The following is a 16,874-nucleotide window of genomic DNA, read 5'->3' as shown; positions in this document are numbered from 1 at the left end:
ATAATTACACTGTTACAATGACACCGAAATCTCATTGATAAGATAGTAAACAAGCAACAACAAAAAACACTGTAAAAAAATAATGATGGTTTAACTTAAAAAAGTAAGTAACCTGGTTGCCTTAAAATTTTAAGTTCATTAAACTGGAAAAAGTGAGTTAATACAATGAAGGAGAATGATTTAATCACCAGAAACTCAAAATGATATGTTATCTGAACTAAATAAATTATTTAAGTTGATTTGACAAAAGAAAAATGTTGTGATTATTGTTGGTTTAACTTAAAAAAATAAGTAACCTGGGTTGACTTAAAATTTTAAGTTGATTGAACTGGAAAAAGTGTGTTAATATAATAAGAGATTAAATTAATAATCAGAAACTCAAAATAATAAGTAATCTCAACTAAATAAATTATTATAAAGTCGATTTGACAAAAGAAAATATGCTGTGATAACAAATCTTGAAAATATTTTTTACAGTGAAAGCAGTGAAATACAAACTCAGAATGTTATGCAAATCTGCAATAATTATATATATTAAACAATATACTTTTTGTATTTGGATGAAAAAGTACAGTGGATGATGATAAACATAACACTTGTTACATAGTTACTGTATAATTACTGTAAATCGTGCTTCGTTACATGTAACTAACTCTAAATCAACCTAATTATTATTACTCAGCACTTAAATGTGTATTTACTGTAACACAGATATACATTAAAATAAAGTTACCGTATTCTTGATGTGAACAAGCCTTTAGTTATACACAGTATATTGAGAATCTGTTACAGATATGAGTGAATATAACATCTTTCTTGGGTGATACTCAAACGTACAGTTACAGAGATATTACATTTAAAGGAATAATAATGAACTTACGGTAACATAGTGTCTGTTATATATGTTACATGTACTTACCGTAGTCATAACAGTAAATTATGCATAATTAATACAACTAAACCTCAACAACACGAACTTACTATTTAGTTTAGGGGTAGCCTGTAATTATTACTGTTATTAATAAGCACATGTTGCGTGTTACAAAGACACTAATATGAAGCGAGTTACGCTTTATTTTAGGCTGTCATTGTTACAGTAATTATTATATTTAAGGAGGACTGAGTAATATTAATAATTAGGGGAGGATTAGGGTTAGGTTGAGGTTTAGTTGTATGTAATTATGCATTATTTACAGTTATTATGGTAAATACAAGGACACTGTAAAGTGTCACCTAATGTACATTAGACTTTTATTTAGCAGATGTAGGTTATGGTTACGCTAGATCAAAGGTGGTGTAGATATGCAGCGTGTAAAACACACTCGATAGAGATATCAACACATTAAATCAGTGATCTTCAATGATGATAAAGTGTTCATGTCTTCCCACAGTCGAATCCGTACCCTTGATTGCATGAGTTTCATGAGAGTAGAAATGCTTTACATCACGGACCATTTAATAAAACTATACTTTTAAATAAATGTACTCGATCCAGAAAAGTGAAAGTCTCCCTGTAATCAATAATTATTACCTTAAAACTCATCTTTAATCACCAAAATTAGATATTTAAGTGAAAATAAATCTACATGGCTTCAAATATCTTGAATGTAACTCGACACCCTCGCCGCCATTACTATGCGCGGTTCTATGAATATGCAAATGAGCCCCGCCTACACTCACTGGCGATCACACGTTGATCTGATTGGTTACAAGGTGGTTTGTGACGTCAGAAACACCAGCGATTTCAAAGCGTGTCTTTGGTTCACTGCAGTTTTAAGGAGGAAATACTGGAGGCAATGCTGTCCACTTATCAACTTACACACGGTGTGTGTTAAAGCGGATTAAACACACCACATACACACATAAACAACATTAAACACTGGATTTACACACAGACAAGGCTAATTTGCTGCAGTTTCGAGCAGTTTATTCAAGCGAATGGCAAGATTGATCTGTCATGTTCTCCAGGTTTACGAGTGAACGAGTGTTTCATGCAGTCCTGGATTGCAGAGAGAGGAAGGCCTGGTGGTTGTACAGTATTAGTTATTAAAATCTTACACATACAGGTGAACTCAGATGTAGTTTTAAGACGGTCTTTTTCACAATAAACACAACGAGGACACAACAAACACTATTAAAACATCACGCATTTTGAAGAGATAGCCCATGATTTACTCTTCTTCAAGTCATCCTATATGACACTCTTCTGTCAGATGAATAGATGGATGCACTTTTATGATGGACAGATGCACTTTTATGATGGACAGATGCACTTTTATGATGGATAGATGCACTTTTATGATGGATGGATGCACTTTTATGATGGACAGATGCACTTTTATGATGGACAGATGCACTTTTATCATGGATAGATGCACTTTTATGATGGACAGATGCACTTTTATGATGGATAGATGCACTTTTATGATGGACAGATGCACTTTTATCATGGATAGATGCACTTTTATGATGGATAGATGCACTTTTATGGACTTCAAAACAGAAACGACCATTCACTGCCATTATAAAGCTTGGAAGAGCCAGGACATTTTTTCTATAACTCAGATTGTATTCGTCTGAAAGAAGAAAGTCTTTTACACTAGGTTGGCTTGAGGGAGAGTAAATCATGGGCTAATTTTCATTTTTGGGTGAACTATCCCTTTAAGCGTGTTTCCTCGAGGGAAAGTGGACCAGGGCCTTTAAAACCCCATGAATCCACCATACCTCTTTTCTATGCCTGATAGATTCCCCTCCTCATCCTCCTCTCGGGAGCGTTTCCTCCAATGCGGTTCCCCAACGCGCCTCATGAACCCGCCGTAACGCTTGAGTAACTCTTTCCCCCCTCCACCCCTCTTCATAAACCCCCCGTAACGCTTCTCTATGCCCTCATCCCTATCCGGCTCCATCCCGTAGAACTCCGCTGTTTTCTTCATGAATCCTCCATAACGCTTCATAAAGCCTCCATATCTTCTGTCCACATGATGTTGTTGTGCCTCCGAGTGTTCATTTCCAGCAGATCCAGGAGTGCTGTCATCATCTCTCAGCAAGAGTTTGCACAAACTCCACGAGTTCCCCGAATTCATGCGCTCCTCACACTCCGACACACACGCCTGTGAGGATATCAATGAGAAACACAACAGTCAGAGGAATTAATTGCCTGGTAAAGCGAGGCTCTGAAACAGTGTCTCCATCCCTCTCTCTCTCAGCTTATATATATAAATATGCAAATGAGTGTGTGTGTTTTGGATGATAGAGGGATGAGTGGGTGAAAAGGTTGAGCTAAGCTTGTGGGAAACCATGAAAACACTAATACTGAGTGACATTTCAACAAAATACACCAATACCGTACTCCTACACACCTACACACACAAATCATTACTGTAGTGTTTGGTGAAAGCAGGATCCTGATCCGAAGAGCATGTCGGTCAAAAATGACCAAAATTAATTTAATTATTTAAACGAAATTAATGTACTATCCTTTAGTTTGATCATGTTTTTTATTTAATATTTTGTATTTTTAGGAGATTTTATTGTACATTTTTAATGGGATTTTATGATATTTTTTATGGTAGTCTACGTAATTATCAGCAGTATGTCGCATGAGTTGCGCTTAGACTTATGTCGAATCACAGACTGATCTCATGAAGTAGCGTGTGTATGACACGCCAATTCGTATTTCCATTTTTGGCGTGCTATCAACACACGTAATCGCTTTTCAGCGTGTTTATGAATGCCGTTGACTTAACGTTACATTATTGTATATATAAATATATGAGCTACCCCAACCCCATCCCTAAACCATCCCGTCACTGGGGTTAATAGCATTTATGAGTCTTCCCCTACCATCCTAGGAAAGAAATACATTTTGCTTCGTTCCGCTCGGACATTTAACGGCGTGTACAGACACGCGGAATCGCTCAGACATTTAATGGCGTAGACATACACACATACACACGGATACACGCAGATAGCTCAAAATGTGTATAGATTACACGCCACTTTCAAGTCAAGTGTTTGACTCTCACTCACTCATTCACTCACTCACCCACACACACACACTCACTCACTCACTCATTCACACACTCACTCATTCACTCCCTCACTCACTCACTCACTCACACACACACACACACTCACTCACTCATTCACACACTCACTCATTCACTCCCTCACTCACTCACTCACTCACACACACACACTCACTCACTCACTCATTCACACACTCACTCATTCACTCCCTCACTCACTCACTCACCCACACACACACACTCACTCACTCACTCATTCACACACTCACTCATTCACTCCCTCACTCACTCACTCACTCACACACACACACTCACTCACTCACTCATTCACACACTCACTCATTCACTCCCTCACTCACTCACTCACTCACACACACACACTCACTCACTCACTCATTCACACACTCACTCATTCACTCCCTCACTCACTCACTCAGTCACTCAATAATTAATTAAATTAAATTAATAATTAAACTCTCTGACATGATCATTCAACCAAAAATAATAAATCTGCCATTATATTCACTCCCATTTCCCCAAATATAATGTCTGATCAAACCAAGACCCAAAAAGACAAAACACGATCATTGCCGGAGTTTGACAGATCGACATGACATATCAGTGCTGGCGATTCTCCTATCTGTGTGTGTGTGTGTGTGTGTGTGTGTGTCTGTCTGTGTCAATGAATAAAATACATATCAGCATAAAGAACTGAAAACACATGAGGTTGAATATATGATGTCAAAGTTTAATTTATTTATTCTTCTTATCCACTGTTTTACTTTAGTATTATATAGTCTGTATGCATAGCAGCATAAACTTAACATGATTTATATCAAAAGGATGAAGGCTGAAAATGATAAATAAACAAATAAATAATTGAACATAACCCCAAAACAGCGATACTAAACCCCAATGGACCAAACTTCACTTCATCTGAGAATATTCTCCTGTTTTACATTCGTTTTCCTAATAATTTCAACAACAATTTATTCTGAGAAAACTGGTAGATCGTGTAATTTCTTCTTATAGTTGCTGTTTAATATCAGATTCTGCTGTTCTCATACGCCATGATCCCTTAGGGGATTAAGTGTTGAATATTAACACATTTTACATTAATAACACACACACAATTCGTCACGAGTCCCACTGTTTAAGGGAAGCTTTCGAGCTCGCGCGTTTACAGACTATACATATGAATATGAATATATATATAGGCCTATATATATATATATATATATATATATATTTGTATTATGAAAACTGACCGACTTCTGCCTCCAAGCAATATTGTTTTAAATAATTTTAATAATGATAGCGAGTTACAATATATTTCTCAGCTCCAGAGAATTGCAAGACTGAATTAAATAGTTTTTTTGTTTGTTAAAAAACAAATGTAACACTGAGAAAATAATTGCTTTTTAAAAAAAGCACTTTTGTTAATCGTAGCTAATATTTTTACACATTCAAATTACTTTCAAACAAGTTGTCTGTACTTTCATCCCGTTTTCTTTATCTACAGGAGATTTTACTAACATGTGTGTGTGTGTGTGTGTGTGTGTGTACAACATTACACTTACTATCGAGTTTATGTTGAGTTGCCGCGAACAGATCGCGCAGTTTCCACCGCAGTCCGCGCGCACGGTCAAGCACGCGCACAGCATCAGGCACGCGCAAAGCATGCACCTGCAGCTCACGGGAACTGTCCGAGTCTTCAGGAAAACACACAGAACACACTCTTACACACTGAACACACTCTTACAACGCTTTCTATCAATGCATTTATTTAAGTGTGTTCCGTAAAAAAACTCAAACAACGTTTGGAAAGCGTTAAGCTATAAACTAATTCAGAATATCACTGAAAAAAACAACCAAGATAAGCAGTTTCACTGACCTTCTTCATCACTGCAGTTACTCCAGTTTGTTTGTGCGTAAAATCTCGTCAATACTAAAGACACAACTAGTCTGCGTTACTATTAGAGTTAGAGAGAGAGAGAGAGAGAGAGAGAGAGAGAGAGAGAGAGAGAGAGAGAGAGAGAGAGAGTAAAGGGGCGGGGCGATGGGATCGTGCGCTGCGCAATAAATTAAGCGAATTAATTAGGCTATGTGTGTAATTATTTTGCAATAAAAAAACAATTTGCTGTGGGAGTTGCACACTGTATGAGTGACTTTTATACTATATAGCCTATTGTAAACTGCTCTGTTATGAGAGCTATTGATTTCTGATTGATAGACTTATATGCAGGATTCTGGTTACTCCTGTTTTTTTCTAGATTATGTGTAATGTTCATTGGTTTATTTCAATGGACATTTATTTGCTTGTAAACCAGATTGTTCTGGAATCTACAGTAGCAAGAATAAGTTTGTAATGTAAACTCTTTATATCGGATTTCTGCTAAAGAATGGTCTGATCTTAATTTAACGCGTAAACTATTATATAATAACATATTTTGGGGAAGGAGCTCAAGTGGAAAAAAATGTGGTATTTTAATTAATTCCAATGTGTAAATACAGCCTCGATCAGGAACAGGAGAAGTACAAATATCACAATCTCCGACAAACAGCGATGAGTTCAACGATGATATTCAGAAGAACACATATTTACTTGGTGTGTGTGTGTGTGTGTGTGTGTGTGTTACACTGATATTTCAGCAGAAGAGCCAGGAGCTGCTGTCTAAAATATAATCTTCAAAGCATGTAAGTGTGTAGGCTATACTATGTGAGTGAGTGAGAGAGAGAGAGAGAGAGAGAGAGAGTGTGTGTGTCTGGAATCAGGGATGGACAAAATGTAGTCCATATGTTCACTACACTGAGCGACACTTATGTTTATTTTGGCGTGATGTTAAGTTTTGCCCGAGGGATGTTGATCCAGAAACCCGAAACTGGCCGTAAGTAGGCCTACAAAATAAACATATGATAATATCGTTATTTTATGTTTTCTCGTGTTTAATAAATAATTATAGCAGCCAGCCACACAACCCCCCCTAAAGCTTCCACTTTATAATAGCACTCATTATAGTGTCCGTATGCTACATGTACTTACCGTAGTAATACCAGTAAATTATCTATAATTATATGCCACTAAACCTCAACCAAACCCTAATCCTGATACATGTTCTTTATTAATATTACTCAGTAATTATATAAATACATTTTAAAACAGTTAAAATAAAGTGTAAACCTCCAACTAATATATTCTCGCAATGATCTCAGATTTGACATGAACAGCTTCAGTTCTCATCAGTTGCTGCTGCATTCAGACATAAATAACTCTTAGTGTTTGCCATTCAAAACGTTTCGAGGATAACGAAGTTCCTCATGCTTATCGATGCGAATAACCATCCTGACGAAAGAGTGCAGAACAGCTGAAGTGAGGACTCGTATAAGAATATCTTTCTTCACTCTGCTAGGCAGCCTGGACACCAAATTTTCCCCTGAGATAGGGAACCAATCACAGTCCGGGGACGACGACGACGACGTCTAAAGACAAGTTCACACAACAGGATTTTAAGCCCGATTTATGCCCGATTTGCGAATCGTTGAGCTCGCCGACAGGTCAGGGTATTATTGCGTCCAAATCGCGGGGGACTAGCGGACGATGAACGCTTGCCAATCTGTTAGTATGAAAAAGCCAACGCGTCGCCGAGCCCAGAAAAATATCTAGCCTGCTAGATTATCCAGAGCAGTCGCGCGACTCAATCTCAGTGATGTCATGAGTACAGCCAATCATAGCAACGCATGGGTTAAGGACACCAGGTAAATCTTAGTCTTTATATATATATATATATATATATATTTGCATTTTTTTCTCAGAGCAGATCGTCGCGCAAACACTGTGCAGCACTAGTTTCTGTCTGACGTCCATATTCGCGTGTTGTGAAGGTATTGGCGCACGTGCTGTTTCGCGTCATTTCTGGTTCGTTTTATTGCTGTTTTTTCGTGACAAAACGTGGTTTTTAGACAAGATAGAATCGTTGGGTGACAGAGTTGTTGTCAACTCGTTATTTATTTGATTATTTTCAGGATTTAGACCGTACCATAATGACCCAGACAGCAAACTGACATTAAATCAACGTGGAAACATGACATCGAAACAACGTTGATTTTGCTCATAGAATTAACGTTGAACCAACGTCAGACGCGGCATTCTTCAAAGCTAAATGAAAATCGAAAATTGGTTTGCTTTCATAACATTGAAACAACGTTAATTTCAAGTTGATTTTCCGTTAGTTTTGAAAGAATGACGCGTCTGACGTTGGTTCAACGTTAATTCGATGAGCAAAACAATGTCAGATCAACGTTGTTTCGATGTCATGTTTCCACGTTGATTTAATGTCAGTTTGCTATCTGGGTAATCTCTAAAAATCTCCAAATGCTCCTCGTGAAACTACGGTCTTCCAAACTTTTACTATCGTGTCAATTGATTTGATTAATGTGCGCGAGGGAGAGAGAGAGAGAGCGAGCGCTCGTGTTGTTTGAGGACGTGAGAGTGTGCGCGACCGGCTTTTATTTACCCACACCCGGCGTCTATTTGGGACTTGGCTATTATTTGAAGTCTCCTAAATCTCTGACCCATCGTCTTATTCATCGTCTAATTTTCTGTCCTCTACATACCTCATCTGGTATCATTGACCCGATTGGCTATGAGCTACAGGCGCATTTGATAGACATTCGTAGCACCCAATAATAAGGCTCCTGGCATTCGTAAACCACGCCTCAAATGCGAGAAAATGAACATGTGGTTTCCGTCTCATTCTCAATGATACTTCTGGCGTTAGCCAGGCTAACCACAACTAGGCCTATGGCTAAATCACTTCAGAACGAGTGTTTTCCAGCCATCGACAGCCAATCAGAATCCATTAAGCTTTAAGAGCTCGTGCATTTAAAGAGACAGACGACAACAAAACCCCCTGCAGAATAAACAGAATATCGTCTGATTATTCGGAAAACAGCACTGGATTATTAAAATGGACTTTTCATAACAGCGAGATTATGAAGTGTGTGTACGATGAACGCTTTACTAACCCTTGAAAGGATTAATGACAGTGAAGCAACTGACGCCGGTTGGTCACATGACAGGAACAACATGGCGGGAGTGCGTTCCGATTTCATTATTAATATACTATTTCAACAGTAAAATCAATTTCAAATGTATAGGCAGTATTTCAGACGCAACACAAGTCAGTCTCAATCGACCACATCATTCTCAGTATGCGACCCAGCTTGACTTATCAGACCGAATCCATGAGAAATACCATTATAAACTGGTTTTATCTGGATTTCCCAGCGATACACAGATACTCTTCTGCTCTCTGACTCATTCCTCGCTGTTTCTCTGTTCTTTGTCTCTTCATTGTTCGAGTGTCACATGAAGTGGTGCTCTTTTAAACACCACATTATTTATGCATGATGATCAATAGACAGATGAACAGTGAACGCACTTCAGTAATATTAATGCCATACTAATATTTCTGTCATTTCACCGTCCATTTACAGAGGAATGAGTTTATAGGTATGGATTATTAAAAAGTGCAATATGCATTTATGCCTGAGAAAACTAGTTATTTAAATCCATCAATTTAAGTAACTATAATTCTTCATTAAAATGTGCACATGAAATAACACCATATAGAATTTAAAAATTTCATGTAAATATTTGGCTACAAATGATATCCTCGCTGGGAGAGTCCGACAGAAAGAAGCATCTAGACTGGATTGTATCGGCAAACACACGTCATATTTGAACAGATCTGGCAGAACACTGCAATCTCCGGTCGTTAAAAGAGGATTTAGATACGCGGTGTTCAGACACGCGGAATGACGCGGACGTTAATGGCGTAGACATATACGCATACACGCGGATAGCACAAAATACGTAGAGATAACACACCACCTGACTCGAAAGTGGCATATATGTTTACGCAAAAGTCATGATGTCATGTTGACAGGACAGAAAGATCACATGTTGGAAAAGGGAAGCAGATGTGGACATTCTTGTCAGGATTGTCCTTGCGAAAGACACAGAGTGCGAGAGAACATGCGAGAGAAAAGCCCACTTTGCAGCTGGGCTTTACATTCACCTAAAGGATTATTAGAAACACCTGTTCAATTTCTCATTAATGTGGGGATGTTTTCTTGGCACACTTTAAGCCCCTTAGTGCCAATCGGGCATCGTTTAAACGCCACGGCCTACCTGTCCATCCCTTTATGGCCACCATGTGCCCATCCTCTGATGGCTACTTCCAGCAGGATAATGCACCATGTCACAAAGCTGGAATCATTTCAAATTGGTTTCTTGGACATGTCAATGAGTTGACTGTACCAATATGGCCGCCACAGTCACCAAATCTCAACCCAATAGAGCATCTTTGGGATGTGGTGGAACGGGAGCTTCATCCCACAAATCTCCATCAACTGCAAGATGCGATCCTATTAATATGGGCCAACATTTCTAAAGAATGCTTTCAGCACCTTGTTGAATCAATGCCACGCAGAATTAAGGCAGTTCTGAAGGCCAAAGGGGGTCAAACACAGTATTAGTGTGTGTTCCTAATAATCCTTTAGGTGAGTGTAGATATAGACTGGGATATAGATGCCTTGTCGTCTTTTTTGGCACAAGAAAATAATGCCCATCTCTCTGCCCATTTCTGGATCTCTGCTGAGTGCAGACGAAGGTGAACATGGAGTGAAGGCAAGGTGGTTTGCAAGCATTGGAGTGTGTATTCAATTTTGATTGTTTTGAAAATGCCCCTGAATGGTCCTGAGTAAATCAATAGAGGCTGAATGATATTGTGTGATAAATGGCAGAGAGTGGGTAATGACTGAGTGTGTCCCCATCACAGCGTATATTGACTTCACTTCACACAGATGATGTGGAAGGGTCATTGATTGCACTTATAAAACACCTCAGTGGTCTCGTGCCAAACAGTGTCTCCACTAAGAGTACCGCACAAGCCCTCAAAAGTGAAGTCAAAATGTCTCGATCTCGAACGTCACATCTAGGATTAGGTGTGGGGTTAGGATTAGATGTGGGGTTAGGATTAGGTGTGGGGTTAGGATTAGATGTGGGGTTAGGATTAGCTGTGGGGTTAGGATTAGATGTGGGGTTAGGATTAGATGTGGGGTTAGGATTAGATGTGGGGTTAGGATTAGGTGTTGGGTTAGGATTAGATGTGGGGTTAGGATTAGGTGTTGGGTTAGGATTAGATGTGGGGTTAGGATTAGATGTGGGGTTAGGATTAGATGTGGGGTTAGGATTAGATGTGGGGTTAGGATTAGGTGTGGGGTTAGGATTAGATGTGGGGTTAGGTGTGGGGTTAGGATTAGATGTGGGGTTAGGATTAGGTGTGGGGTTAGGATTAGATGTGGGGTTAGGATTAGATGTGGGGTTAGGATTAGGTGTGGGGTTAGGATTAGATGTGGGGTTAGGTGTGGGGTTAGGATTAGATGTGGGGTTAGGATTAGGTGTTGGGTTAGGATTAGGTGTGGGGTTAGGATTAGGTGTTGGGTTAGGATTAGGTGTTGGGTTAGGATTAGATGTGGGGTTAGGATTAGGTGTTGGGTTAGGATTAGGTGTTGGGTTAGGATTAGGTGTTGGGTTAGGATTAGATGTGGGGTTAGGATTAGATGTGGGGTTAGGATTAGATGTGGGGTTAGGATTAGGTGTGGGGTTAGGATTAGATGTGGGGTTAGGATTAGATGTGGGGTTAGGATTAGATGTGGGGTTAGGATTAGGTGTGGGGTTAGGATTAGATGTGGGGTTAGGTGTGGGGTTAGGATTAGATGTGGGGTTAGGATTAGGTGTGGGGTTAGGATTAGATGTGGGGTTAGGATTAGATGTGGGGTTAGGATTAGGTGTGGGGTTAGGATTAGATGTGGGGTTAGGTGTGGGGTTAGGATTAGATGTGGGGTTAGGATTAGGTGTTGGGTTAGGATTAGGTGTGGGGTTAGGATTAGGTGTTGGGTTAGGATTAGATGTGGGGTTAGGATTAGATGTGGGGTTAGGATTAGGTGTTGGGTTAGGATTAGATGTGGGGTTAGGATTAGATGTGGGGTTAGGATTAGGTGTGGGGTTAGGATTAGATGTGGGGTTAGGATTAGATGTGGGGTTAGGATTAGATGTAGGATTAGGATTAGATGTGGGGTTAGGATTAGATGTGGGGTTAGGATTAGATGTGGGGTTAGGATTAGGTGTTGGGTTAGGATTAGATGTGGGGTTAGGATTAGATGTGGGGTTAGGATTAGGTGTGGGGTTAGGATTAGATGTGGGGTTAGGATTAGATGTTGGGTTAGGATTAGATGTGGGGTTAGGATTATATATGGGGTTAGGATTAGATGTGGGGTTAGGATTAGATGTGGGGTTAGGATTAGATGTGGGGTTAGGATTAGGTGTGGGGTTAGGATTAGATGTGGGGTTAGGATTAGATGTGGGGTTAGGATTAGATGTGGGGTTAGGATTAGATGTGGGGTTAGGATTAGATGTAGGGTTAGGATTAGATGTGGGGTTAGGATTAGGTGTTGGGTTAGGATTAGATGTGGGGTTAGGATTAGATGTGGGGTTAGGATTAGGTGTGGGGTTAGGATTAGATGTGGGGTTAGGATTAGATGTTGGGTTAGGATTAGATGTGGGGTTAGGATTATATATGGGGTTAGGATTAGATGTGGGGTTAGGATTAGATGTGGGGTTAGGATTAGATGTGGGGTTAGGATTAGGTGTGGGGTTAGGATTAGATGTGGGGTTAGGATTAGATGTGGGGTTAGGATTAGATGTGGGGTTAGGATTAGATGTAGGGTTAGGATTAGATGTGGGGTTAGGATTAGGTAATCAAGTAGAGGCTTTAACGAGGCGGGTGATAATTGGCACGGGGTCGAGATTCGGCTCAACATCGGCTCTTGCCACATAACTGCACTGAAACAGGGACGATTGCTTATAAAGAATGCCATCTTTAAGCCTGGAACACACCAAGCAGTTTTTGTGCGTCTTCTCAGTGTGTGTCTGCAGACGGCAGTGTTGGTTTCCCTTTTTTGAAAGACGAATATATCAGCAGAAATAGACAGTTGTCTCATTTACACACCGGCGCAGAACGCATGCTAGCTGACCGTCGGCTGTAGTTCAGTGTGTTCAACTGCAGCTTTCCCCGACGCGAGGCGACTTTCCTCAGCGCTAGTTCGTCGGCGTCGGCTTGGTGTGTTCCAGGCATTATAGCCGAACCCTGACTGCGAGGTTGGAGAGGGGTTAAATAATCTCGCAGGCCCAGACAGCGACAGTGTCGGCCCAGATCCGGCCCACATCTGAGCCGCGTGGAATCCATGTGTGCCGGATCTGGGCCGACATTGTCGCTGTGTGTGTCTCACTTCATTGAAGCATCACTCATGATGACTGATGTCTGTGTGTGTGTGTGTGTGAGAGAGATCGTGTCGGAGGCCAACGGATGATTTAGTCGCATTGTGTAAATCTATTCATCTGTAAATGCACTCATCATGTCTCTTCTAGTGCCTCTTCATCGCTCGAGGACCGTCTTCATCATGTGTGTGAAGATAAACGACGTGTTGAAATGCACTATATAAGCTGCACACTGTTACATATTTTAGAATTGCACCATTAAATTTGGATCGTAAGTTTAAAGTATAAACACTCACTCAGATTTAGTTTTACATCATTAACTTTAACAAACCTAATATTCTGAACACGACAGACACGGTTTCACTTTACGCCACTGGCTTGTGTTTGTGCTGAACACCTGCGATCGCACACACACATTTGGTTCATACACGATCGCACACACACACACACACACACATCCATTCAGTTTGCATGATTGACACATCTGAGAAATTTACAATCAGACTGTTGATTACTCGCTGTGTTTGTGTCTCGTTAGAGTAAATGATCGTGTGAAATGTCAGTATTAATCAGCACGAAGATAGACGGTCACACACACTTTTCCATTCATGGTTCAATTCTTTTGCATGTGGGCACACACACACACACACACACACACACACACACACACTTTGTTCACCCTTCTCTTTAGGCTATACTGCAGATCCATTTCCATTTCAGTTTGTGAGCAATTATTCACAACGCTGTCATTGCACAAAAGGTAAAGAAATAAAAGCCTTGAAACATGTCATCTGATCCCAGGCTATGAGTGTGTGTTTAGTTACAACTCATTTAGTCCCTATAGGACAGACAGAGAAAGAGAGAGAGAGAGAGAGCACAATGACAGACTGAACACAAAAGCCTCTTTATATTAAAATAAATGCTTTTTAACTTAAACAAAACAAACATCATCTGTTTCCAGAAGTATACACTCCTGCGAGAGCTGCTCTTCTGTTATCTGTCGGAGTGGAGACGATGTTTGACTCTCTTGCTAAACACGTGTTTTTTCTAAATGTTGGGTGTGTGTTGTTACTGTGGCGATCACACACACACACACACACAGTGAAGAACACAGTTTATGATGCGTCACACACACTCACGCCTGTCATACAGTATATTGATATTCTCGAGTATTTTTTTCAATACAAAAACAAAAATGTAAATCTGCATACTCAATGCTTTATTTTTAAATCTTACAATCTTAAACATTGCGGCCATCTTTGAGTTTCTCTTAGTTTGCTTGAGCGACGGAGAGGTTTGTGGAAACACTGTTATTATACGGTTTGTCAGCGTGTGTTGAAGATTAGGCGGAAAAGGGTCACATGATCCAAACAGTTGCTTGGCAACCCTGAATCGTGCTGGTTTTGAGGGTTTGGGGGTGTCGTGTGTGTGCGTGTAGGGGTTTAAGTACTGTGTGATTCAATTTCAGAGTTAAGCAATATTTCCTAAAGATCGATGATAACTAATACACTGTAGACGTTACACTGAGCTGTGCGACTTTAGCAGGATCTGATGAACTCGGACATGTTTAAGGAGTGAGCGACTGCTGGAAATGAAGCGTGTTGGTGTGTGGGAACTGGGAACAGAAGATTGCTGGTGTGTGTTCGGGGAACTTAATGTACCGGTTCGTCACGCATCATCGGTTCCTCCTGTCGGGATACTGCAGTTTATTCCCCTTATAAAGCTGACATGAGGACTGACTCGGTCATTTGAGTTTTATAATTAAAACACATGGTGTAAATCCAGTGTTTAATGTTGTTTATGTGTGTGTGGTGTGTTTAATCCGCTTTAACACACACCGTGTGTAAGTTGATAAGTGGACAGCATTGATGAGTATTTCCTCCTTAAAACTGCAGTGAACCAAAAACACGCTTTGAAATCGCTGGTGTTTCTGACGTCACAAGATCAACGAGCGATCGACAACCATCGATCTCTGAGTGAGTGAGTGAGTGAGTGGAGGCGGGGCTCATCTGCATATAGAACCGCGGGTAAATGAGGCGAGGGTGTCGAGTTACATTCAAGATATCACGAAGACTTGACAAAAATAATGTAATTTTGCTGATCAAAGATGAGTTTTGAGGGACACAATTATTGATTAAACACACGGTGAGATATGGCGTCGGTCTGTGTCGCTCAGGGGTCAACATTGATCGAGGGTTAGCTAAATTTATGAGTATGGAAGAAGTCAATATTCAATTAAAATGACTATTTGGCACTGCAATATAACCTCAAAGGGAGACGGCATCCCGACAGGCTTTTACACATAGTGATGAACGGTTCGTGAAGCTTTACAAACCATTAGTTTGGAGCTCGTGACTCTTGAGCGTGTATCAAACCAGTCACATGACTCCAGCAAACGAGGCTTCATTACGTCAAAACCATACCAGCCAACATTTACCGGCTATGACACTGTTCTTGCTAAAATAGCTTAAAATACTACACTCTAAAATATGCTGGGGGTCATGTTTGGGTCAAATATGGACAAGCCGTTTCTCAATATGCGTACCTGTCTGTGTTCTTGTGGGCTTGTGAAACGTCATCAGTCGCTGCCCAAGTACTGTTCCAATTCAAAGTTCACATCTAGCCAAGTCCACTTCAAATCCCCGGATGTGTTCTTGATCTTGATCCGCCCCGTTTGTTTACCGAGGATGCATCGAGAGGTGACTTGTGTGGACTTGAGATGGCCAGGTAACCCAGAATGCACCTCGCACCAACCAGCAAGTCGCGAAATATCAAAATATACTGTTATTGAGTCATGAAATGTAATTTTAAGAGTGTTTTAGGCGAGAATGTGGTTGTTTAAATCTCAAATCTGTAGTTTATTTATAAAGATAGCGCCTATCTGAAAAAATGTATGTGACGTTTTCGGAGTTCTGACATCCAAGCCTTCAGCGGACACTCAGCGAGATCAACCCCGACTGGAACAGCTTATCCTCGGCTAGTGCTTCTGACGTTTGCTGCCGGCTCTGATCTAGTGGATAAACCTGACGTATAATAATTCGTCTTGTGTATAAGTCTATCTTTGGTCTCATTAAACTAGTTTGTTCCATGGCAAAAAAAATATATATATATTTTTTTTGAGGTTTCATAACTTAATGGTTATTTAACTACATTTTTTTATATTATCTTCACTAGCCTATATGAACAATAAAATAAAATGGCATAACCCTGTCTCTGTTGGATAAATGTCAATAAAAATCAATGTTTCATATTTTTAAAATGAAAACAAAAAGATCATGTTCATTTTGTTATAAATATAGGCAGTTAAGAGAATCGCGTTGCCTGAACCACATGGTAATGTTGTTTTTTTTTTTTAATGAAAAGAAAGTGGTGTTTTATAACATATTTCGTTTTATTGTTGCCTAAAATATAAGCTATATGAATAGATCCCAGAGTAGCCAGAGCGTGCTGAGTGACGCGATCAAGTACACTGTTCCATTTGCAGAAGAACCGGACTTGCGTCC

At 40.0% G+C, this 16,874-nt stretch overlaps 1 protein-coding gene across 2 annotated transcripts; it reads right to left on the bottom strand.

The window, feature by feature from the left end:
• Positions 1–592: 592 nt before the first annotated feature.
• penkb (proenkephalin b) lies at positions 593–16,024 on the bottom strand. 2 transcript variants are annotated; one of them, XM_089130950.1, is made up of 4 exons: positions 15,917–16,023; positions 5,923–5,976; positions 5,609–5,740; positions 593–3,110 (listed from the first exon to the last, which is right to left on the bottom strand). In XM_089130950.1, exons 2-4 carry the CDS (start codon positions 5,929–5,931, stop codon positions 2,700–2,702), a joined length of 552 nt encoding a protein of 183 aa, XP_088987076.1. In that variant the 5' UTR covers positions 5,932–5,976; positions 15,917–16,023; the 3' UTR covers positions 593–2,699. The 2 variants fall into 2 exon arrangements, with proteins under 2 accessions (XP_088987076.1, XP_088987107.1); XM_089130981.1 differs by lacking the exon at positions 5,923–5,976 and having other exon boundaries at positions 15,917–16,024.
• Positions 16,025–16,874: the final 850 nt, after the last annotated feature.

The sequence above is a fragment of the Pimephales promelas genome, chromosome 1, assembly GCF_988280905.1.
Source record: "Pimephales promelas chromosome 1, fPimPro1.hap1.1, whole genome shotgun sequence".
Taxonomy (NCBI): Eukaryota; Metazoa; Chordata; class Actinopteri; order Cypriniformes; family Leuciscidae; genus Pimephales; species Pimephales promelas.
Note: the sequence above shows the minus strand (reverse complement) of the source record. Positions and strands in the feature narration are given on the sequence as shown.

Bases quoted from the DNA above. Each gene is read 5' to 3' on its own strand.
- penkb (XM_089130950.1), bottom strand. The intron at 3,111-5,608 runs GTAAGTGTAATG...ATATCCTCACAG, and splicing joins AACTCAACATAAACTCGATA to GCGTGTGTGTCGGAGTGTGA.